Source organism: Euleptes europaea, chromosome 3 (assembly GCF_029931775.1).
Source record: "Euleptes europaea isolate rEulEur1 chromosome 3, rEulEur1.hap1, whole genome shotgun sequence".
Classification (NCBI taxonomy): Eukaryota; Metazoa; Chordata; class Lepidosauria; order Squamata; family Sphaerodactylidae; genus Euleptes; species Euleptes europaea.
Genome location: NC_079314.1, coordinates 25081395 through 25104686, shown reverse-complemented (window position 1 = coordinate 25104686; position 23292 = coordinate 25081395). Strand labels below are relative to the sequence as shown.

General features: G+C 47.6%; 1 protein-coding gene across 1 annotated transcript in view; it reads left to right on the top strand.

Moving 5' to 3' along the window:
• The first annotated feature begins 3898 nt into the window (after positions 1-3898).
• LDLRAP1 (low density lipoprotein receptor adaptor protein 1) overlaps positions 3899-23292 on the top strand; it is an 81280-nt gene continuing 61886 nt past the window's right edge. The window contains exon 1 of the mRNA XM_056846939.1: positions 3899-3984. Within this exon, the coding sequence (XP_056702917.1) occupies positions 3900-3984 (85 nt within the window). The 5' untranslated portion in view covers position 3899. The remainder of the gene's footprint in view (positions 3985-23292) is intronic.

Sequence of the window (23292 nt, the reverse complement as noted above, 5' to 3'; positions counted from 1 at the left end):
AGGAACTGATCTTGCTAGTCTGGAAAGCAGCTGTAATTCTGGGAGATCCCCAGGCCCCATCTGGAGGTTGGCAACAATGAACTCTATTTAAACTTAGTACTCCAATCAGTATTGCTCAAGCAGAAGCACTAGCTAGATTGCACAAGCCAATTGCATGATTAGAGTTGCCAGGTCCCTCTTTGCCACCGGCAGGTGGTTTTTGGGACGGAGAATGAAGAGGTCATGGTTTGGGGAGGGACTTCAATGCCATAGAGTCCAATTGCCAAAGGGGCCATTTTCTCCAGGTGAACTGATCTCTATCAGCTGGAGATCAGTTGTAATAGAAGGAGGTCTCCAGCTAGTACCTGGAGGTTGGCAACCCTATGCATGATTCAGCATAGCTTTGTAGCTCATATTGTCCTTTTTTTTTTTTTAGAAGTCTCTTCTGGAAAGAGCAGTGCCTATACCGACGAACAATGATCCATGAAACAGACTGGACTCCTAACGGGATCTATTGTAGTATTTATGCTTGGCCTCGCACATGTGGAAGGTTTGCCTATAATGGAAGCAGCTTAGTCGAAACTTCTTTTAAAAGGTAAAAAAAAAAATCTGCTGCTGTTTGCACTTTGTCACTTTAGAAAGGGGCCCTGAGATACAGGCCATTGTGTTTATAAATGCTTGAGCTTTGTACACAGAAGCCTCACGAAGAGGCCTTCCAACCTGTTGTTTACCATCTTTCATTCTTCTCTTTAATAAGGAATCTTGCAGTGAATGCACTTCAGGGCAACTGACAAAGGAGGCGGCTTAAATCTGGTTTCTAAACTGTTGCCAGCTTTCCAACGCTAATTTCCCAACTGTAATGGGAAAGAAGTGCAAAGTCCCAACCGTACTCTGCAAATCCAGCAACTGTCAGCAAGGCACATTTATGCCTGGGAGGTTGTGCCTTGGTTTGCGGCTCTCTAGAAGCACATTTGTCCTATCCAAATTCTCAAAACTCAAAAATCGGCCCCCATACTCTTTCACGCATGCTGAATAATGCACTTTCAATGCACTTCAACAATCATTTGCAAGTGGATTTTGCCCTTTGACAGTAAAATCCAGCTGCAAAGTGTGATTGAAAGTGGATTGAAAGTGCATTATTATTCAGCACGTGTGGCCATTTATGTATGGGAGGTTTTGCCTTGGCTTTGCCACTCTCTAGGTGCACATTTCTCCCATCCAGTCTCAAAACTCAAAAATAAACCCCCATACTCTTTCACACATGCTGAATAATGCACTTTCAATGCACTTCAACTATCATTTGCAAGTGGATTTCGCCATTTCACACGGTAAAATCCAGCTGCAGGGCGACTGAAAGTGGATTGAAAGTGTATTGTTATTCAGCATGTGTGGGCATTTATGTATGGGAGGTTTTGCCTTGGCTTTGCCACTCTCTAGATGCACATTTTCCCCATCTGAATTCTCAAAGCTCAACCATAAGCCCCCATACTCTTTCACACATGCTGAATAATGCACTTTCAATGCACTTCAACAATCATTTGCAAGTGGATTTTGCCGTTTCACACAGGTGGATTTTGCTGTTTCACACAGTAAAATCCAGCTGCAGCGCGATTGTAAGTGTATTGTTATTCAGCATGTGTGGCCATTTATGTATGGGAGGTTTTGCCTTGGCTTTGCCACTCTCTAGAGCAGTGGTTCCCAACCTTTTTTTGACCAGGGACCACTAGGACTTTTTTGTTCGGTGCAGGGACCCCAAGGTTCAAAATAAAAATTCAGAGAATTTGAAAATAAACTTTAATCATAACTGTTAGTTAAACATTAAACTTAGAATAATATTTGAATATATATATTTTATAATAGAGAACTGTTAATTGAAAATATTAATTTATTGTGGGTTTATAACTTTGTTTTGTGGACCTTAATTTAGTTCTCGTGGACCCCTGGGGGTCCACGGACCCCCGGTTGGGAACCAGTGCTCTAGAGGCACATTTTCCCCATCCGAATTCTCAAAACTCAAAAATAAGCCCCCATACTCTTTCACACATGCTGAATAATGCATTGGTTCTTGTAGGCTACCCGGGCTGTGTGACCGTGGTCTTGGTCTTTTCTTTCCTGACGTTTCGCCAGCAGCTGTGGCAGGCATCTTCAGAGGAGCAACACTGAAGGACAGTGTCTCTCACTTTCAATGCACTTCAACAATCATTTGCAAGTGGATTTTGCCATTTCACACAGTAAAATGTGGATTGAAAGTGTATTGTTATTCAGCACGCGTGGCCATTTATTCATGGAAGGTTTTGCCTTGGCTTTGCCACTCTCGAGGCACATTTCCCCCATCCGAATTGTCAAAACTCAAAAATAAGCCCCCATGCAGTTTTCAGAATTCCGGCGGGGAAAACGCGCCTCTAGAGAGTGGGCAAATCCAAGGCAAAACCTCCCTGGCATTTGTTTCCTTTTCTACTTAAAGCACTGGTTCCCAACCAGGGGTCCGTGGACCCCCAGGGGTCCGCGAGAACTAAATTAATGTCCGCGAAACAAAGTTCTAAACCCATAATAAATTAATATTTTCAATTAAAAGTTCTCTATCATAAATATATATATATAGTCAAATATTATTCTAAGTTTAATGTTTCACTAACAGTTATGATTCAAGTTTATTTTCAAATTCTCGGAATTTTTATTTTGAACCTTGGGGTCCCTGCACCCACTGGTTCCCAACCAGGGGTCCGTGGACCCCCAGGGGTCCGCGAGAACTAAATTAAGGTCCGCGAAACAAAGTTCTAAACCCATAATAAATTAATATTTTCGATTAAAAGTTCTCTATCATAAATATATATATAGTCAAATATTATTCTAAGTTTAATGTTTCACTAACAGTTTTGATTAAAGTTTATTTTCAAATTCTCTGAATTTTTATTTTGAACCTTGGGGTCCCTGCACCCACTGGTTCCCAACCAGGGGTCCGTGGACCCCCAGGGGTCCGCGAGAACTAAATTAAGGTCCGCGAAACAAAGTTCTAAACCCATAATAAATTAATATTTTCAATTAAAAGTTCTCTATCATAAATATATATATAGTCAAATATTATTCTAAGTTTAATGTTTCACTAACAGTTATGATTCAAGTTTATTTTCAAATTCTCTGAATTTTTATTTTGAACCTTGGGGTCCCTGCACCCACAGGTTCCCAACCAGGGGTCCGTGGACCCCCAGGGGTCCGCGAGAACTAAATTAAGGTCCGCGAAACAAAGTTATAAACAAATAATAAATTAACATTTTCAATTAAAAGTTCTCTAGTATAAATATATATATAGTCAAATATTATTCTAAGTGTAATGTTTCACTAACAGTGATGATTCAAGTTTATTTTCAAATTCTCGGAATTTTTATTTTGAACCTTGGTGTCCCTGCACCCACTGGTGCAGTATAAATATAAATATCTAGTATAAATATATATATATAGTCAAATATTATTCTAAGTGTATTATTTTCAAATTCTCGGAATTTTTATTTTGGACCTTGGGGTCCCTGCCCCGAACAAAAAAGTCCTAGGGGTCCCTGGTCAAAAAAAGGTTGGGAACCACTGGAAAAGAAATCGGAGCCGAAATGCAGCCAGAAGGGTGGCTCCAGCCCAGAACTCTTCGGGCCGCCCAAGCCGTTTCCCCCCGCAGCGCCGCCGCGCCGGGCCAGCCTTGCGCCGCCCAGCACGGGCAGGCCGGCGCTCCGGGAGGCCGGACGTCTCTCTCTCCCTCCCTCCCCTTCCACCCCCGTGCTCAGCCATCCGCTTCCTCGGAGCGGGAGGCAGGGCGGGCGGAAGGGAGGCCGGGGAGGCGGGCCCGGCCCGGCCCAGGCAGGCCAGAAAAAGTTTGCCAAGAGTTGGTTTTCTCTGCGGGGTTTGCGCTTCGGAGGCGGCGCCGGGGCGGTATGGACGCCCTCAAGTCGGCCGGGCGGGCCATCATCCGGAGCCCCAGCATCGCCAAGCAGAACTGGGGCGGCGGCAGGCATAAGAGTAAGTGGGGCGGAGGGGAGGGAGGAGGACCCCCCCCAGCAGATGCGCCCCCCCCCCGGAAGATCAGATCTGGGGACCCTTCCCGAGCTGGCGGCGCCTTTGCGCCCTGCGCGCTGGGAGAGCCGCTGTTGCGCCCTCCGCGGGTTTTCGGGAGCGCGCTTTGGGGCTGGGCGGGGGGGGGGCGCAAGGGTCCTGCCCGGGCGGCCCCCCCCCCTGCAGGTTTGGGCGGCGGGAGCGCGCGCGAAGGGCGGCCGGAGTTGAGCAGCTTGCGGCGCGAGTGCAGAAGACGGCGAGGTCAGCACACTTCCCCAAGGAGCAGGCGCCTTTCCATCTCGAGGCCCTTTACGCACGGGAGGTTTGGCCTGGGGTTTGCCGCGCTCTCGACGCGCGTTTTCCCCATCCGAATTCTCAAAAATGATGGGCCATTTATTCCTGGAAGGTTTTGCATTGGATTTGTCACTCTCTAGATGCACATTTTCCCCATCTGAAACCTCAAAACTCTGCATGGCGGCTTATTGTTGCATCTAAAGAGTGCATCTAAAAGTGCATCTAAAGAGTGGCAAATCCAGTGCAAAACCTTCCATGAATAAATGGTGAGCTTTGAGAATTTGGATGGGGGAAATGCGTGGGCGAAAACGCACGGTCGCTTTATCCGCCTTTAATCCCTGTTTTAGCCAGGATCGAACGCACGTTAGGCGGAACGCATGGGTTCGATCCTGGCTGAAACAGGGATCAAAGGAGGATAAAGCGACCGTGCGTTTTCGCCCTGTGTGTATCTAGAGAGAGGCAAATGCAAGGCAAAACCTCCCCGTGCGTCAAGGGCCACATTATGTTTGTTAAGCGACGCGAAGGAGGATGGAAGGGTCTGGCTTGAGAGTTTCCGAGTGAATCTTCGCCGGGGCGTTCAAGTTCCCTTCTAGCGAGTCAGACTCCTGCAGGGTACACATGAACACATGAAGCTGCCTTCTCCTGAATCGGACCCTTGCTCCTTCGAAGTCAGTATTGTCTACTCAGACCGGCAGCTGCTCTCCAGGGTCTCAGGCAGGGGTCTTTCACATCACCTACCTGCCCTAGTCCCTTTAACGGAAGATGCCGGGGATTGAACCTTGGACCTTCTGCAGGCCAAGCAGAGGCTCTACCACTGAGCCACGGCCCCTCCCCAAGTCAGTATTGTCTACTCAGACATGCAGTGGCTCTCCAGGGTCTCAGGCAGGGGTCTTTCACATCACCTACTTGCCCGGTCCCTTTAACTGGAGATGCTGGGGATTGAACCTGGGACCTTCTGCATGCCAAGCAGATGCTCTGCCACTGAGCCCTTCTACCAGATACGGCTTTGGCCTGGGCCTCCAACTCAGGGGTGCTCAACTTTAATATCATAAATTGTTCATTGTTTACATTTGATAAGTTTCACAGCTTGTTTTTATGTTGTCACTTTTAATTGTCCTGGGTCCTCTTGGAACAGGCCGTCTGCTGCTGAACCAGGGCCTCATCCTCAAGGTGATGGTGGTCTGTTTCTACGCAAAGTGGGGTATTCCAAGAGGGAAAGGGTCATTCCAGGTGGGTAGCCATGTTACCTACAGCAGCAAAATACAACAGGGAGCCCTTTGGCTCCTTCAAGGCGAACACATTTTATTCCAGCGTGGGCCTTTTTTCTTTCTTTTTTTTTTGTCAGTGATCATGCTGGAATGTTTTGTTGGGAAAAGGGCTTTCCTTCCAGTAAAAAGGACTTTCCTTCTCTCCAGGATCAGAGGAGCATGCCTATTATATTAGGTGCTTTGAACACAGGCAGGATGCTGCTGCTGCAGTCGTCTTGTTTGTAGGCTTCCTAGAGGCACCTGGTTGGCCACTGTGTGAACAGACTGCTGGACTTGATGGGCCTCGGTCTGATCCAGCACGGCCTTTCTTATGTAAGGCTTTAAGAGGGGAGTGGACATGTTCATGGAGGAGAGGGCTATCCATGGCTACTAGTCAAAATGAATACTAGTTATGATGCGCACCTATTGTCTCCAGGATCAGAGGAGCATGCTTATTGTAAGGTGCTATCGAACAGACAGGACGGTGCTGCAGTTGTCTTGTTTGTGGGCTTCCTAGAGGCACCTGGTTGGCCACGGTGTGAACAGACTGTTGGACTTGATGGACCTTGGTCTGATCCAGCATGACCTTTCTCATGTTCATATAATGTGGCAAGCAGGGCATTTTTTTTTGAAGTAATGATCTGCAAAGGTTTTGTTTGGCGGGCTTCCCTTGCTTTGAATAGGGAGTAGGTATTGAGATAGAAATACAGATACTGGGATTCTACCCAGTCAGGTGCGCTTGTGCTTCAAATGCAAGGGTTGTTGGAGTCTATTAAAGGCCGTACAGATATGAGGTGAAATCATAATGTGTTGCGTGGTGTGGAAGTGCCCCTTAAAACATCTTTCAGGGATACACAGTGTGGGACTGTCCCTCATTCATTCATTTATAATTTGTGTATCCTAACTTTTCCTGCAGTGGGCTGAAGGCAGCTTGTCTTAAGAACACCTGATTGTATCCAGAGCAATAAGAAAGAGTGCTCACCCAAGAGTCCCATACTGCTTAATCATTCCTAAAAAAGGATCCCTCCCTATACTGCACTGTGCATTTCTCCAGCCATTGTGGGGAAGCTCTCCTTCTCTCCTTGGGCAAGAGTGTTTCACGAAAGGCCTGAGGAGGATCGTGTGGAGATGGGGGAGGAACCACAAGGAACAGCTAGTTAGAGGAACTTCACTGGCACAGGACTTCTTATGGGTGTGTTTGTGCATGGCTATGGTTGGGAAAGAATGTTACCTCGAGCCAGCGTGGTGTAGTGGTTAAGAGTGGTGGTTTGGAGCGGTGGAGTCTGATCTGGAGAACTGAGTTTGATTCCCCACTCCTACACATGAAGCCAGCTGGGTGACCTTGGGCCAGTCACACTCTCTCAGTCCCATCTACCTCACAGGGTGTCTGTTGTGGGGAGGGGAAGGGAAGGTGATTGTGAGCCGGTGTGATTCTCCCTTAAGTGGTAGAGAAAATTGGCATATAAAACCCAACTCTTCTTCTTCAATTGTTTGGGGTAGTGATGCAAGAGTGTGTGTGTGTGTGCCAGCGCGTTGACGGTCTCCTGGAGTCTGCAGCTTGGGCGGTTTTTATAGTCACGCGTTGTTTTTTGCTAACAGGCACCAGGAGTTCTCCCGCAATCCCTTTATAATGCTGCGGCTTGTGTTGTGTGGGTTGAGACATGGACGACCCAGCCTTGGAGACTTGGCTAGAACAGTGCATTTTGGACTAGTGGAGAACCCTTTCTGTTGGTGACTCTTCTACAGCAGAGCCCCATTGCATGGCAGGAAATTCTGGGGCATATTCTAGTCTAGGGTGTATGTCGTTGTCTTTGGGCTTGGTTGGAGAAATGCAACTATATCTCATGAAAGGAGCTTTAACTCGTGAAAACGTATACCCTGGAAATCTTGTTGGTTTTTAAGATGCTACTGAGCTCAGTAACCTGGGATAGTTTTGCTGCTGGGAAAACCAGAATGAATGAATATGTAAACAAATATGTCCTGCTTATTAAGAAGAAGACGAGTTGATTTTTATAACCCCCTTTTCTCTACCATAAGGAGTCTCAAAATGGCTTACAATCGCTCCCCCCACACACACACAGCAGGCACATTGTGAGGTAGTTGGGGCTGAGAGAGTTCTGAGAGAACTGTGACTGGCCCAAGGTCACCCAGCAGGCTTCACGTGGAGGAGCGGGGAATCAAACCTGGTTGTCTAGATTAGAGTCCACCGCTCTTAACTACTATACCACATGCTGTTGTTTCAAAGAACATTTTTGGTTTTGGATTAGTTACTGCCCCACTAATTTCAATGAAAGGAAACCGCATTACCCATACAGGGGTGTGGTACAGCACAGGCTTGGCATGGAAAATTTGCAGAACCCTCCTTGACATCTTCAGTAAAAAGGATCTCTGGGAGACATCTCTGGGAGATAGGGGAGGGGCTGTGGCTCAGTGGTAGAGCATCTGCTTGGCATGCAGAAGGTCCCAGATTCAATTCCCAGCATCTCCAGGTAAAGGGACTAGGCAGGTAGGAGATGGGAAAAACCCCTGCCGGAGACACTGGAGAACTGCTGCCGGTCTGAGTAGACAATACTGACTTTGATGGACCAAGGGTCTGATTCAGTAGAAGGCAGCTTCATCACTGGAGAACTTGGCTCAATGGTAGAGCATCTGCTTGGCATGCAGAAGGTCCCAGGTTCAATCCCCGGCATCACCAGTTAAAGGGACTAGGCAAGTAGGTGATAAGAAAGACCTCCGCCTGAGACCATGGAGAGCCGCTGTCGGTCTGAGTAGACAATACTGACTTTGATGGACCAAGAGTCTGACTCAGTAGAAGGCAGCTTCATGTGTTCATGTACTGCCTGGGCTTTTTGGGGAGGGGCTGTGGCTCAGTGGCAGAGCACTTGCTCGGCATGCAGAAGGTCCCAGGTTCAATCCCCGGCATTTCCAGTGAAAGGGACTAGGCAAGTAGGTGATAAGAAAGACCTCCGCCTGAGACCCTGGAGAGCCGCTGCCGGTCTGAGTAGACAATACTGACTTTGATGGACCAAGGGACTGATTCAGTAGAAGGCAGCTTCACGTGTTCATGTGTAACTTCAGCCAGTCGGAGCCCTGGCCTAGACTGTCTGGCTCTTCATAAGGCAGGGGTGTGTGTTTTTGTCGCAGCCGAGACCAAGTGTTGAGTGGGAGAAGCTCCGCATCCAACACCTGCTATCTGTAGGTGTCTTTACAACTGCTCAGCTCCCCAGTTTGCAGGCGGTAACAGTTAAAGAACCAAAGTGATTCGTGTGCTTCCAAAGAAACCTGCTGCTGACTTTTTTTTTTAAAGTGGCTTCCACGTGCCCATTTTGCTCTGCTGCGGCTCCCAAAAGAGCAATCTTTTCCTCCGTATTGTCTACTTAGACTAGCAGCGGCTCTCCAGGGTCTCAGGCAGAGGTCTTTCCCATCACCTACTTTCCTAGTCCCTTTAACTGGAGATGCCAGGGATTGAACCTGGGACCTTCTACGTGCCAAGCAGATACTCTACCACTGAACCACGGCCCCTCCCCTTTTCCCCCATAGGTTTCTCTGTCTCACTTCCAGTTTATTGCGCAGGTAGAAAAGAACCAGGAGGCTTCTGCCTGGATATTTTAAACTCTTTTAAAAATACTTTTAATGGACAATCAACCATAGATATATACAGAAACTAAAAACAGATAGTCGCATAATCACATAAAATCGTGCAAAATACTTTACAGCTCTACATCAGTAGCTCCTTCTCACTTGTCCATTTTGTAATAAGATACAGTTTTGGTTATTTCATGTTAAAAATGTCAAGAACAATTCAAAGATATTTTAAATATTTTTAATGCTATGCACAGCCAATCAGAAGCCCAGTTGCCCGTCAGTCACCTTGAGAGGCAAAAGCCCCACCTGGCCCCTCTCACTTTCGAAAAATAATTGGTAGGTACCAGCAAAGGTGTTGGCGGATGCCATGGCGCCTACGGGTACCATATTGAGTACCCCTTGCTGGGGAGCGTCACACCAAGGCTGAGCAGCCATCTGTTGGGAATCCAGCTTTGGATTTCTTGCCCTGAGCATCAAGTTGCACTAGCTCAGGGTTTCTCAAACTTTTTGAGTCATGGAGCACTTTTCAGGAGAGAAATTTGTCACGGAGCACTACTTTTCACCTAGCACCTATATACTAAACCGAATGACAGTAGTATTTTTCTTTCCAATCTCTTCACGGAGCACTAGGAGATGCTTCGCGGAGCACCAAGTGCTCTTCGGAGCCCAGTTTGGGAACCTCTGCACTAGATAACCCACGAGGCTCTTAGGGGTCTTTTGCTGTGTGCAAGAAGAAATTGTCATACGTCTGCTGTCCCTTTCCTTGATGCATGGCATTCTCTGCGAGGTTGCTTGCAGTCTTGCATTCAGCTGTAAATAGCCTGTGGAACAGTGCTTAGCTTTAAATAGGGCACTTGGATTGTTCAGGGTGCTTAAGAAATATTGGCTTAGTTGTCGATCTTCCCCAGCATCTTGTTTCCATTGTGTTTGGGGAAGCTCATAAGCAGGAGCTGGAAGGCATAGCTTTCAATCTTTTTTTGTCTTCTGCATCTGGTGCTCAGAGGTATACTGCCTCTGATTAGGGAGGCTCTGTATAGACATCCTGGCTATCGGCTATTGATAAACTGAATCATGACAAATCGAATCATCATGAATGTGGCTAATCCCTTTCTGAAGCCGTCTAAACCTTTGGCTGCCACCACCGCCTTTTCTTGCAGCCATGAATCCCATAAATAATTGTAAGGATTGCAGAGCTGAATTTAGCTTCACATACAAGAAGAAGAAAAGAAGAAGAGTTTGCTTTTATGTGCCAACTTTCTCTACCACTTAAGGAAGAATCAAAACGGCTTGCAATCACCTTCCCTTCCCCTTCCCACAACAGGCACCCTGCGAGGTAGGTGGGGCTGAGGGAGCTCTAAGAGAGCTGTGACTAGCCCAAAGTCACCCAGCTGGCTTCATGTGCAGGAGTGGGGAAACCAGCCCAGTTCACCAGATTAGCGTCCGCTGCTCATGTGGAGGAGTGGGGAATCGAACCCGGTTCTCCAGATCAGAATCCACTGCTCCAAACCACCACACTTAACCACTTTACCATGCTGGCTCTCCGTTATAAGGTAGCACTGTAAGGCAACGCAGTACCATTATTTCCACAGATCAGTGTGGGGAAGAAATGTATGTTTTGTGGCAGAGGTAAGAGATGAATCGGAGACTTGGTGGTTGCTAGCTCACCACCACCATGAAGGGCTGAACACCCTCGCTGGGATCTGTGAAGGAATAGAGAGTGAAAATGAATTGCTAAGTGTGGTCTGTGGTTTAAACCAGGGTTTGTTGTATTCTGGATTAGTCGTCACTCACATTTTTCTGAGGGGCCGTGGCTCAGTGGATGAGCATTTGATTTGCATGCGGAAGGCTCCAGGTTCAGTCACCAGCATCTCCAGTTATAAGGCTCAAGGTACTTGGTGATATGAAAGGCCTTGTCCTGAGACCCTTGAGAGCCTCTGCCAGTCAGAGCAGACAACATAAGAACATGACATAACGAAAGGTCACGCTGGATCTGACCAAGGTCCATCAAGTCCAGCAGTCTGTTCACACCGTGGCTAACCAGGTGCCTCTATGAAGCCCACAAACAAGATGACTGCAGCAGCATTTATCCTGCCTGTGTTCCACAGTACCTAATATAATAGGCATGCTCCTCTGATCCTGGAGAGAATAGGTATGCATCATGACTAGTATCCAGTTTTACTAGTAGCCATGAATACCCCTTTCCTCCAAGAACATGTCCACTCCCCTCTTAAAGCCTTCCAAGTTGGCAGCCATCACCCCATCCTGGGGCAGGGAGTTCCACCATTTAACTATGTGTTGTGTGAAGAAATACTTCTTTTTATCTGACAAGACCGGCCTTGACCGCCACGGTCTGACTTTGGTATAAGGCTTCCTCCTTTGAGTTCCTGGGAGACCTCTGCTCACTTGGATGATTTGCTAGTAAGGCCATGTTGCTTTCTTTCTCCTCCGGTTGCAAACAGGCTTAAAAAACCACCCCCTCTGTATTAAAAGGTGAGAATGGAATGCAAATTGCTTGGTGATTTGTGTATTGAGTGGCCTCATTACCCTGCTGGCTCTGGAGTCAGAGCAATGGGATGTGTTATTTAAGTACACAGGCTTAGGCGCAAGCCTCAGGGCTTAGAGCGCATGAGGCCAGGCGGCCCATGACCACAGCAAGAAGCCCAGGGAAGCTGGGGAAAAGCCAGCCCTCTTTTGGGGTCTCTTTCTTGCTAGGATGCCGAACGAGCGACTCTCCCGAGTTTCTTTGTTTTTTAAAAAAACTCTTCTCTCCGATTGCAACTCGCAGTGTTTTTTTTTTCCTTCCTACTTGGCACGGTGGCTTGTTCAACCCAACAAATTGCTACTTTCCCATCAGGGGGTCCGTCCTTCTCAAAGCTGCAGCCTCTGAACTGAAAAAATCCTATCACTGTTTCTTTATCCTGCCTTACTTCCCAAGTAAGGGGGAGGGAGATCCAATTCTGTCCTCGCAAACCCTGCAATTTATAGTATTTACTCAAATGCAAGTCTGGGTTTTTTCCCAGGTATGCTATCACAAAAGGGGGGGTCATCTTACGTTGCATATAAGGTACAGTTATGTCCAGTAACAATTTTTGTGGCTGTAACGTTTTTTTAAGAGGGCTGTCTTAAACCCGTCTTCCTTTTGATGTTTATTGTTATGATGTTTTACTGATGTTGCTGATGTTTTATTGCTGTTTGATGATTTTATGTATTTTAATGGTTGTTACCCACTCTGAGCCTGGCTTGCTGAGAATTAGGGCGGGCTATAAATGTGAAAAATAAAAAATAAAATACAGTAGATTAGGGTTAGTCTGCGTCACTTGATGAAGAATGCTATATAAACTTTCTGGCTGAGCAGGGAATTCTTTTGGGAAAAAAATATACTGTAGATTAAATAACCAAGCTTCTAAGGTTATTTAAACAACATAAAACAAGCTAAAAACACGTAAAATTGGAACATGCAATACCAGATAGCAGCCAGCAAAATGCAGTATTTATCAATGGTGGAATGGAAGCAACCAGATTTAAACACAATCGACACAGTGTCTGTATGTGCACAAAATTATTCACCTGGTCCCAGGTTCAATCCCCGGCGTTTCCAGTTAAAGGGACTAGGCAGGTACATGATATGAAAGGACCTCTGCCTGAGACCCTTGAAGCTAGGGGTGCTCGAAACATGCTGGTTCAGTTCACATCCTGTTCACCAGCTGCAAATGGGGCCAGTTTTTCAAAAAACTGTTCATCGACCTTTTTGTGGCTGTTCCTCAGGTTTGCTTTACCTTATTGCTTCCTGGTGGTGCAAGACAGTGCCGCTGGCTTTTCGTGCATTCAGCTTTTCCCACAGCCTCGTGTTCTCCTGCTTCCCCCGTCTCTGGTATGTCGCCATTTGCAGGCAATTGTTTATAGAAATTAAATCAGTCACGATCGTATAATTCAGCCGTAAATCAATGCTACACCTCCTACCGTTTGGCGCTTAAGTAGTCTTCAGTGATGTTAATGGCTGCCAATCTGTTTGGATCAGTAGCGTTTTTGCTCATGCCTGGTTTTGGGAGGAAAACTGATGTTTGGCAGGCACTGGAGAAATTCCACGCTGACCCAGACAGGCCCAGTGATTGGCTTGCGAGTGATTGTCATGGAAGAACAAGGGACGTTTGACTGTCTTACATCACATCACTGTGAAATTTGCAGCATCTGAATACACCCTGGCCATTTATGCATGGTCAGTTTTGATGCTCGTTCAAAGCTCTTTTTTAAAAATGCAACTTTAAAAATGCCTATTCACGGTCCCGAAGCAAAAGGAGAAATTCCACCACCCCCACTCGCCTGCTCCTTCCTTCCTGTTTGCATAGCCATTAGCATATGCATAGCTAACGCAGCAGCTGTTATTTTGCTAGGCAAACACCAAAGGTCACGTTAAATGGGCTCTTAAGTCATGCAAAGCAGGTATGCACCAGCTTCGCAGTCACTTCCGGAATGATGGTTCAGCATGAAAAATTTTAAAAAATATGCGGGGCAATTCAGCCTGGAACGCTGTGCTAATTACCATGCATAAATGGCCCCTGTGTTGAGTTTGTTACTGTGATTTATGTTGGAAATGATCAGAGTGAGGGTAACCGTTGTTGAACCTGGCTTCTGTTGGAAATGGTATCATTGGCATGCCAACTGAAGTTGGGCAGACATGGAGAACTGAATCCAAGTGTTCCCAGTCAAACATCCTACCCACTGCCCTGTATTGGAAGGAAAGGAGACAGTATTCAAGCATTCCTCTCGTGTGCCAGGAAACAAATCCAGCTGAGAATCTCCTTCCATGACAGCATTGCATGTTGTAGTTCCCTGTGCGTGTCTCCTTCCTTTCCAAGAATGGGGAGGGGCTGTGGCTCAGTGGTAGAGCATCTGCTTGGCATGCAGAAGGTCCCTGGTTCAATCCCCCGCATCTCCAGTTAAAGGGACTAGGCAAGTAGGTGATGTGAAGGACCCCTGCCTGAGACCCTGGAGAGCTGCTGCCAGTCAGAGTAGACAATACTGACTTTGATGGACCAAGGGTCTGATTCAGTATAAGGCAGCTTCGTGTGTATGTGTAATTTGGGATTCTTGACTGCAAAGGGGGGATAAAAATAATTGGCTGAGAGATGTTTTGCTTCCTATATGTTTGATGCTAGCTGTTCTTGTGTGCTTCTTTAAATAGTCTTTTCCATGTTGGTTCCAGGAGATTTATATTCAGTTGGTACTGGAGTGTGTTTTTCCCTTAGAGCCTTTATTTTATATCCTTGCTAAGACTCACGGTGGGTTACAACACCGAATAAGTGCAATTAGATGGCATTAAGACATACAGTGAACAATGCAATAGGACGAGGATTACAAAATTAGAATATCTGAAGAAGTATCTGAAGAAGTGAGCTGTGGCTCACGAAAGCTCATACCCTACCAGAAAATATTTTTGTTAGTCTTTAAGGCGCTACTGGACTCTTGCCCTTTTTGACTACTGCAAACAGACTAACACGGCTACCCACTGAAAATTAGAATATGACATGATTTTTTTTAAAAAAAGTCTAAGAAGGTCTGGGGAGGGGCTGTGACTCAGTGGAAGAGCCTCTGCTTTTCACGCAGAAGGTCCCAGGTTCGATCCCCAGCATCTACGGTTAAAAGAACCTGGCGGTAGGTACTGTGAAAGACCTCAGCCTGAGACCCAGGAGAGCTGCTCCCCATCTGAGTAGACAATCCTGATCTTGACGGGCCAAGGGTCTGATTCAGTATAAGGCAGCTTCATGTGTGTTCAAATGACATGCCATAAACAATGCAGCAAATGGATTACTTAAGGTAGAAAATGCAGTAAGAGCCAGATGAAACATATCCTAAAACAGGGCAACCAGCTTATAATAGCTCACTCCTGAACTGTTCCATTATGTAACAGCCCAATTGTGCTACATTATGTTATAGCCTTTGAGTGATTCAGAATCTTCCTTGGGCAGAACTAGGAGGTATAAGGGGGAGAGTTATGGCTCATTGGTAGAGCATCTGTTTGGCATGCAGAAGGTCCCAGGTTCAATCCCCGGCATCTCCAGTTAAAGGGACTAGGCGAGTAGGTGATGTGAAAGACCTCTGCTTGAGACCCTGGAGAGCCGCTGCCGGTCTGAGTAGACAATACTGACTTTGACGGACCGAGGGTCTGATTCAGTATAAGGCAGCTTCATGTGTTCATGTGTTCAAAGTTTGTTTTGAAAAGACAAAATACTCAAATTGTTTAGAGTAGTCCAGAGGATCCCAAACTTTTTGAGTCATGGAGCACTTTTCAGGAGAGAAATTTGTCATGGAGCACTAATTTTCACCTAGCACCTATATACTAAACCAAATGAAGGTACCGTATATACTCGCGTATAAGCCGAGTTTTTCAGCCCCAAAAAAGGGCTGAAAAAGTCGGCCTCTGCTTATACGCGGGTCAATAACGTAGGGTAGGGGAGGAGGGAGGAGGAGGGAGGGGGGAACTTACCTCCGCCGCCATCGCCGCCAGGCCAGCGCGGCTTCCCCCGGCCAGGAGCGCCCTGGGAGGGCCTCCTGCAGGGCCGGGTGCGATCGCTGCCGGGCGTGCCCGGCTCCTCCAGGCCGGCACCGGCCTCGGAGGGCCTCCTGCAGCCGCTGCAGGGGCGCGCCGCCGCTCCCGCCAGGCGTGCGCGGCTCCCCCCGGCCAGGACCGGCCTGGGAAGGCCTCCTGGGCCGCGGGGGGGTGGGGGGCACAGCCTTCGCCAGGCCTGGAGCGGCCTAGGAGCGGCCTGCGGGGCCTCCCGGGCCACTGGGGGCCCCCTGCCGCCACCTCCTGCCTCTGGATAAGGTAAGCCAGCTGGGGGGGGGAGGGGTTATAAGCCGACCCTCGGCTTATACGCGGGTGCCTAATTTTCCCCCATTTATGGGGAGAAATTAGGCACCTCGGCTTATACGCGGGTCGGCTTATACACGGGTATATACGGTAGTATTTTTCTTTCCAATCTCTTCATGGAGCACTAGGAGATGTTCGCAGAGCACCAAGTGCCCCACAGAGCACAGTTTGGGAACTGCTGGAGCAGACAGTTCTCTCTGTGTAGACGAACAACATTGCTCCCATTCTGCCCAATGAAGAATTCTGTGTCACTTAAAAACTGGCATCCTCTTCTGACAGCAGTAGTGGTAAAGGTAGAGGATTGTTTCCAGAACTTCAGCAAGGAGCAGAACAGGTCTTTTCTCCTCCAAAACTGCCTTGGCTACCTGTGAGGACTTAGTGGCACAGGCCTGCCACATCCCCTTTCTCGTCAAATTTATGCAGTGGCAATTCAGGACAAGGCCCTGTGTCCTCACTCCACCCTTTTCGCACAGCCTGGCTTGGTAATGAAAGTATTACGATGTTCACAAACTTTTTATAGCAGCCATAATCTAAAACCACAAACTACTTTTATTGCGACTTCGGGAGCCTTGGGGGTCGATTGTTTATGGAGCCCCGTGGCGCAGAGTGGTAAGCTGCAGTACCGCAGTCAAAGCTCTGCTCATGATCTCTGAGTTCAAACCCAACGGAAGTCAGTTTCAGGTAGCCAGCTCGAGGTCGACTCAGCCTGCCATCCTTCTGAGGTCAGCTTGCTGGGGTTAAAGTGTAGATGATTGGGGAAGGCATAGTCTGCCTAGTAAACGTCAGGATGTGATGTCACCCCATGGGTCAGGGATGACCCGGTGCTTGTACAGAGGACTGCCTTTACGTAAAGTTCTCGTTGGGTCATCTGTTCCAGTGACCGCCAGCATCCCACACCACCAACTGGACCATACTTTGATCTGATTCTGTTGTCAAGAGAGCTTGATGCGATTGGGGGGGGGGTTGCTCAGTGGTAGCACATCTACTTTGCATGTAGGAAGGTCCCAGTTTCAATTCTGGGCATCACCAGTTAAAACAATTTTGATAGTCGGTGATTACCTGTATCTGCAGAGTCATGGTCCTGCATACTCCCCAGGGGCCGTTTGTCAGCTGTCCGTGATCTTGCTTTAACTTCCTGTTCTAAGAAGAAATGTCTCTCGCATCTTCAATAAGTGTCTGTCACTTTGGCTTAAGCCCTGTTGTGAGAAGAGAAGCCTGGGGACAGTGGGATTAGGTGCTCTTAAATCCACAGAATTAAAGTATCTGGTCCAACTAGCAATATTAAGTGCAAAGGGATTTCTGGAGCAGGATCCCAAATATGTTATTCCAAGTCAGTGTTTTTTTTTAATCTGATGCGGAGATGCATGTTTTTGGTTGCTCTTTTACCAGTCATTCCTTTTTTACACAAACACACACACACACACACTCCTTTCAGATTTTTTTTGGAGCCCATTTTTCCAAGCAGGTAATATCAAAAGGCTTGGCTTATGACTAATCCTTGTTTGAGACTGAACTGTGTAAGTTTTTTAAAGGATTAAGTGGCTCCAAACACTGAATTCGGAAATTGTAGTGTTGCGTCTGGAATGCGGTGTCAGCACATGCAGAAGGAATTTCAAGTAGCAGTTTGGTTTGGTCAGATGAATGTTCCTCTCTCAAATGTTGAGTTTCCGCTCTACTCCTCTCTAACAATATAAAAATGTCATTAAATCTCCACATGCCTAAACAAAATAAAACAGGACAGTCTTTTTGGCTGACAGCATTCTTCTGGCTTTAGATGAGGGGAAGGATCACAGTCAGTTGGCAGGAAAGAGAAGTAGAATATAATAAATAATAATTATAGAGTTCTTTTCTTGAAAGTTCTAAAATATTTTGCGGAACTCGGTAGTCTTTAAGAAAACACTGCAATATACATGTCTTTCCTTGTCTGGGGCCAACTGGTATGTTATGTGAGTACTGGGAGGGGCTGTGGCTCAGTGGTAGAGCATTTGCTTGGCATGCAGAAGGTCCCAGGTTCAATTCCTGGCATGTCCAGTTGAAGGGACTAGGCAAGTAGGTGATGTGAAAGACTCCTGCCTGAGACCCTGGAGAGCCGCTGCCGGTCTGAGTGGACAATACTGACTTTGATGGTCTGATTCAGTATAAGGCAGCTTCATGTGTTCATGTGTTATACTGGAAGAGCTATGCTGCTCTTGAACTAAAAAAGCAACAACCCCTGAATTCAGGGGCTAGTTTGATTGGGGAAGGGGCAGGAGGGCAGGAAGTATTAACCGGTGTGAGAGTTGCTGTTAAAGGGATAGGAGCAGAAGTCAGTGAAAAACACTGGCAACCTTATACACAAGAGAAGCAAACTGGAAAGAAAAGTTGGTAACCAGGGTTGCTAGCCCCGTGCTGGCAAACCCTGGGAATTTTCAGGGGACAGAGTATGGAGAAGCGGAGTGCTGGTGAAGTGGTGTCACTTCAGAGTGATTACCCAAAAGTGGCATCAATGTGTCAGTGGTGTTCCTCTTCCAATCTCTATTGTATCCATAGAGATTAGGGAAATTCGTAGGGCATCATGGAGGTGGCAACCAGAAATAACATCGCCATCTCCTCGGGACTCCTGTTACCTGAAATGCTCTTTAATTGGGGAATTAGCTGAGCAGATCGGTAACTTTGATATTTATAAAGCGAGACCAACCAACTATACCAGAGCCCATTAACTGTGACCTTGAGAATAAAGACAGACAAGGGATTCCGAATTAAGAGAGTTTATGTCGTTTCTTTCATTCAGTGATGCAACACAAACATACAGAGATCCTAAGAAATAAAAGGTAGTAGAATAAGGATGGATGCCGACGTGGCAGGAGGTCGTTGATTGGGAAATACGGCACCTTTTTCCAGATGAGGAGTTGTCCAAGACTAAGATAGCAGAAAAAGGGGGACATGGGGAATAAACAGGGGGCATGGGTAGCCCCCAGCGTATTCTAGCATGGCTGCACACTCCGGCAGAGTGGCAGGCTGTATGAAATGGGAAGCCCTAAGGTAATGTATGGGCTGTGGGCACCCCAGATATCCTGTTTTTCTGGGGGCAGGGTGAGGGGATTTACCCCTCCTAGGTTCCCAGGTGAAAAAAGGATTAATCTTCGGCTGCTGGGGTGGGGTAGTGAGAATTTAGAAATCTATTCTGATTCCAATGGCTTTTGCAACCCGGGAGGAACCGGGAGATCTTTGCTGAAGTGATTAACATTCTTAAACAAAAGGCGCGATCTCTGCTAACTTCTGGGGATCGCTGGCTGCATAGCTGGAAAAACGACTCATCGCTGATATCAGGATCGCTGCTGATTGCCCATTAAGCTGCTGATGTTGCAATGGGAGGGGGGGGGTGTTGGCACCTACTACGTGACTGTCTGCTTTTCATGACATGGCTGCAGCTGGAACAGGGATGAACGGGAACATGGAGTCTCTCAGGTTCACTGGAGGTTGCCCTTGCCTCTGCTTCCTAGCTGCCGGCTGCACGGAGCGCACAGGAGCGGCCGTGTCAGTTTCAACGGAGCTCGCAGCGGCCATCTCAGTAGCGTTTGGGGCGGGCGCGCAGCTGGAACAGTAGTCGAGTGCCTGCATATCGGGTTGCCATGTCCAGTCCGGGAGTTCAGGCGGTCCGTATGCTTACTCTCCCATATATTTTCTCCTACCACTCAATTTCCCAAGAGCTGGCAGGGATGGGAGGTTGACCTTGCAGGTGGGCCCTGTGGTAACCTTAGGCCTGATTCACGCTTTCAGAAGGATGGGCTGTGGCTCAACGGTAGAGCCTCTGCTTGGCATGCAGAAGGTCCCAGGTTCAACCACCGGCATCTGCAGTTAAAGGGACTAGGCAAGTGGGTGATGTGAAAGACCTCTGCCTGAGACCCTGGAGAGCCGCTGCCGGTCTGAGTAGACCATACTGACTCTGATGGACCAAGGGTCTGATTCGGTAGAAGGCAGCTTCGGGTGCGTTCATGTGATTCTGGGGTTATTTGTATTTTTCAGTGGCCCCTCTCTGAAAAGCACCGGAGGCGATGTACGGTTCAGAAATTTAGCACAGAAATTGTTGTGAGTGATTTGTGGAACATCTCCAGAAACAATGGAGTTGGTGTTGTGGAAACAAAGCCCAAAGAAACGACTTGGGGTTTGTTGTGCTCCAATTGGAAACGGTCCCGGCTTCTCAGGAATTTTAAGCTTGCAAACTGCCCCACTTGGAGCTTATGATCATTGACCCTGAGAAGGAGGTTGCATATTGTTGATGGAAACAAAGAGGCTCACTGAGGTAAAACTGAACAACCCTGGGATATTACCTGGTAACTGGTTGCTGACCTTTAAGGCTAGGCCTGGTAATGTTTGCTCATTCTTTAGCTCCCTTAAAGCTTCCCTTTCAGATCGTTCCAGATGCAAACGGATCTTTTGCCACTGGTTTGGCTGAATCGGGCTCAGAACCAGAACCACAAGAGCCAGCACGGTGTAGTGGTTAAGCGGTGGTGTGGAGTGGTGGAGGAAAGGGTTTGATTTTCCACTCCTCCACATGAGCGGTGGATGCTAATCTGGTGAACCGGGTTGGTTTCCCCACTCCTCCACGTGAAGCTAGCTGAGTGACCTTGGGCTAGTCACAGCTCTCTTAGAGCTCTCTCAGCCTCACCTACCTCACAGGGTGTCTGTTGTGGGGAGTGGAAGGGTAAGAGATTGTAAGCCGTTTTGATTCTTCCTCCTCCTCCTCCTGTTTCACACACAGACACACACACACATGCACAATGCCCTGATGCAAGTCCTCTAGTGAGTTTTGGAGTTTGGTCAACAGCAGTGGAAAGTTGAATTGAGCTGAAGTCCACTGGCACTTTAAAGATTAACCACATTTGTTCTACTGTGAGCATTCATGAGTTAGAGCTCACTTCATCAAATATATGAAGCATGCATTCACGGATGGCCCGGGCTAGCCCAATCTCGTCAGATCTCAGTAACTAAACAGGGTTGGCCCTGGCCAGTACTTGGGTGGGAGGCCACATAGGAAGCCCCGGATCGCTCGGCAGAGGCAGGTAATGGCAAACCACCTCTGAACATCTCTTTCCATAAGGCGACTGCAGCCTTATGGCACTTTTTTCCACCACCACACCACAGCATCTTTTTTTTTTTTTAATAAATATTTTTATTGGTTTTTAATAGAAAATGGGATACAGAAGGAAAAAGGGGCAGGGGAATAAAATTAAAAGAAAAGAAAAGATATATATATAGAAAGAGAGATAAATACGTGTATTCATGTTATACAACGTTGGCATATCTAATACCGCCCCCTGATAGGTTGTAATAATACATTAACTTTTTGATAGGTTATATTCGATCTCCATTATGAATCTGCTGTGTCTTATAAAGTTTTGTTATCATTTTTTGGTTTTAATATATTCGTAGAAGTATTTCCACTTATCTCTATTTTGTTTTTGAGTTTCTTTCTGTAGTGTTTCAGTTAATTGTGCCATTGTGATATATTCGTATGCTTTATCAATCCATGTCTCGATTTGTGGAATTCTATTAGTTTTCCATAGCGATGCTAGAACTATCCTTGCAGCTGTAACTAAGTATTTTAACATGTCTTGTTGGTCCTTGTCGATGCTGTCTGGAGTTTTATTCAGTAGGTATAGTTTAGGGTCATATATAATTTTGTAACCGAGAATGCCTTCTATGTTCTTGTGTATTTTCTTCCAGAATTTCTGGACTGATTTACAAGTCCACCAGCAATGATAAAAAGTGCCCCTGGCTTTGCAACATTTCCAACATAGACCAGATGTCGAGCTATTCATGTTTTGAATATCACTCGGCGTCAGGTACCATCTATGTAACATTTTCAACCAGTTTTCATGAATCCCTTGGCATAGAGTGAACTTGAGATTTCTGCGAAATAGTTGTTCCCATTCATCGATTGTTATAATTTCATTCAGATTTTCCATCCATTTAATCTGGCATGACCACAGCATCTTAAGTGTGTGTTGGAATAAATTTTATTTGACCTTAAGGGGCTGCCGGATCCCTGTCTTATTTGTTGCTACAGGCTAAGACAGCTGCCTGTCTGGTATTACTATCACGGAAAGCTGGCTGACTAGAAGCAGCCCCAAAGTGAATTGGGTGCCTCAAGCTGGTGACTTTAGGGTGGAAGAATGGGGTGGAGGTAGGGTTGCTAACCTCCAGGTGGTAACTGGAGATCTCCTGCTATTACAACTGCCTAGTCCCTTTAACTGGAGATGCCAGGGATTGAACCTGGGACCTTCTGCGTGCCAAGCAGATGCTTTACCATTGAACCATGGCCCCACCACTGAGCCATGGCTAACCCCTGTGCCATCCCTGCTGGTGGCAGAGCAGGAGGGGGGCTGACGGGGGGCATCGGGGGGGCTGAAGTACCTCTGCCAGGTCCCCCAGCAGCATCTCCATGCCCAATTGTCTCTACCTTACATCCATTTACGACAGCAAGCAGTCCTTCTAGGTGCCCGGCAGCTGCCGTCGCGGATGTTGCCAGCCCTTCCATCCACCGCTGACCCCCTGGAGAAGGCTTCCAACCACTCTTGGTGGCTCCCCGGTCTCTCCCGCTCAATCACTGCCCACGTGGGCAAGATGGTGGGGGTATAGGCTGAGCCAGCTGCGGGAAAGGGGCTGGAATCCCCAGTATCACCTGGGTCACCGGTGGCTGTGCCAACCAGCTCCGGAGGATGTGGCTCGTCTCTGGCTCCTGCCCCCTCCCCAGCCTCTGTCGCCTCCACTCTACTGCCATCCAAAGACATCGAGTCTGCCTGCCGCATGGGCTCGCCCTCAGCCGCTGGCCCTGAACCCATACGGCTGTTTTGAACTAAGCAGACCTTAGCCAGCCTGTCCTGGCATGGTGCCCTCTCCTGCCTCAACTAGGCATGCAACATATTCACCTACTGCCAGCGCTCTGTATTTGGATGGCACTGTGACTGTGGAGAAGGCACCATGCTCACCGATACGGACACGCACCAGCACCCTCCATCTGTCATTCAGCACCTGCTTGGATTGCTTCCACCTGGGCAGGGCAGCCGTCCAGGTTCTCTGCAAGGAGCTCGTGCCAGCTCTCCAGGGCCAGTCTGCCCCTCGCGCCATTCCTGTCCTTGGCGAGCTGCAGTCTGCACAGCTTCCTGGATGCCATGCTGGCCAGTTTACAGGAGCACGTGCGCTTCACATGAACACATGAAGCTGCCTTATACTGAATCACACCCTTGGTCCGTTAAAGTCAGTATTGTCTAAGACTGGCGGCAGCTCTCCAGGGTGTCA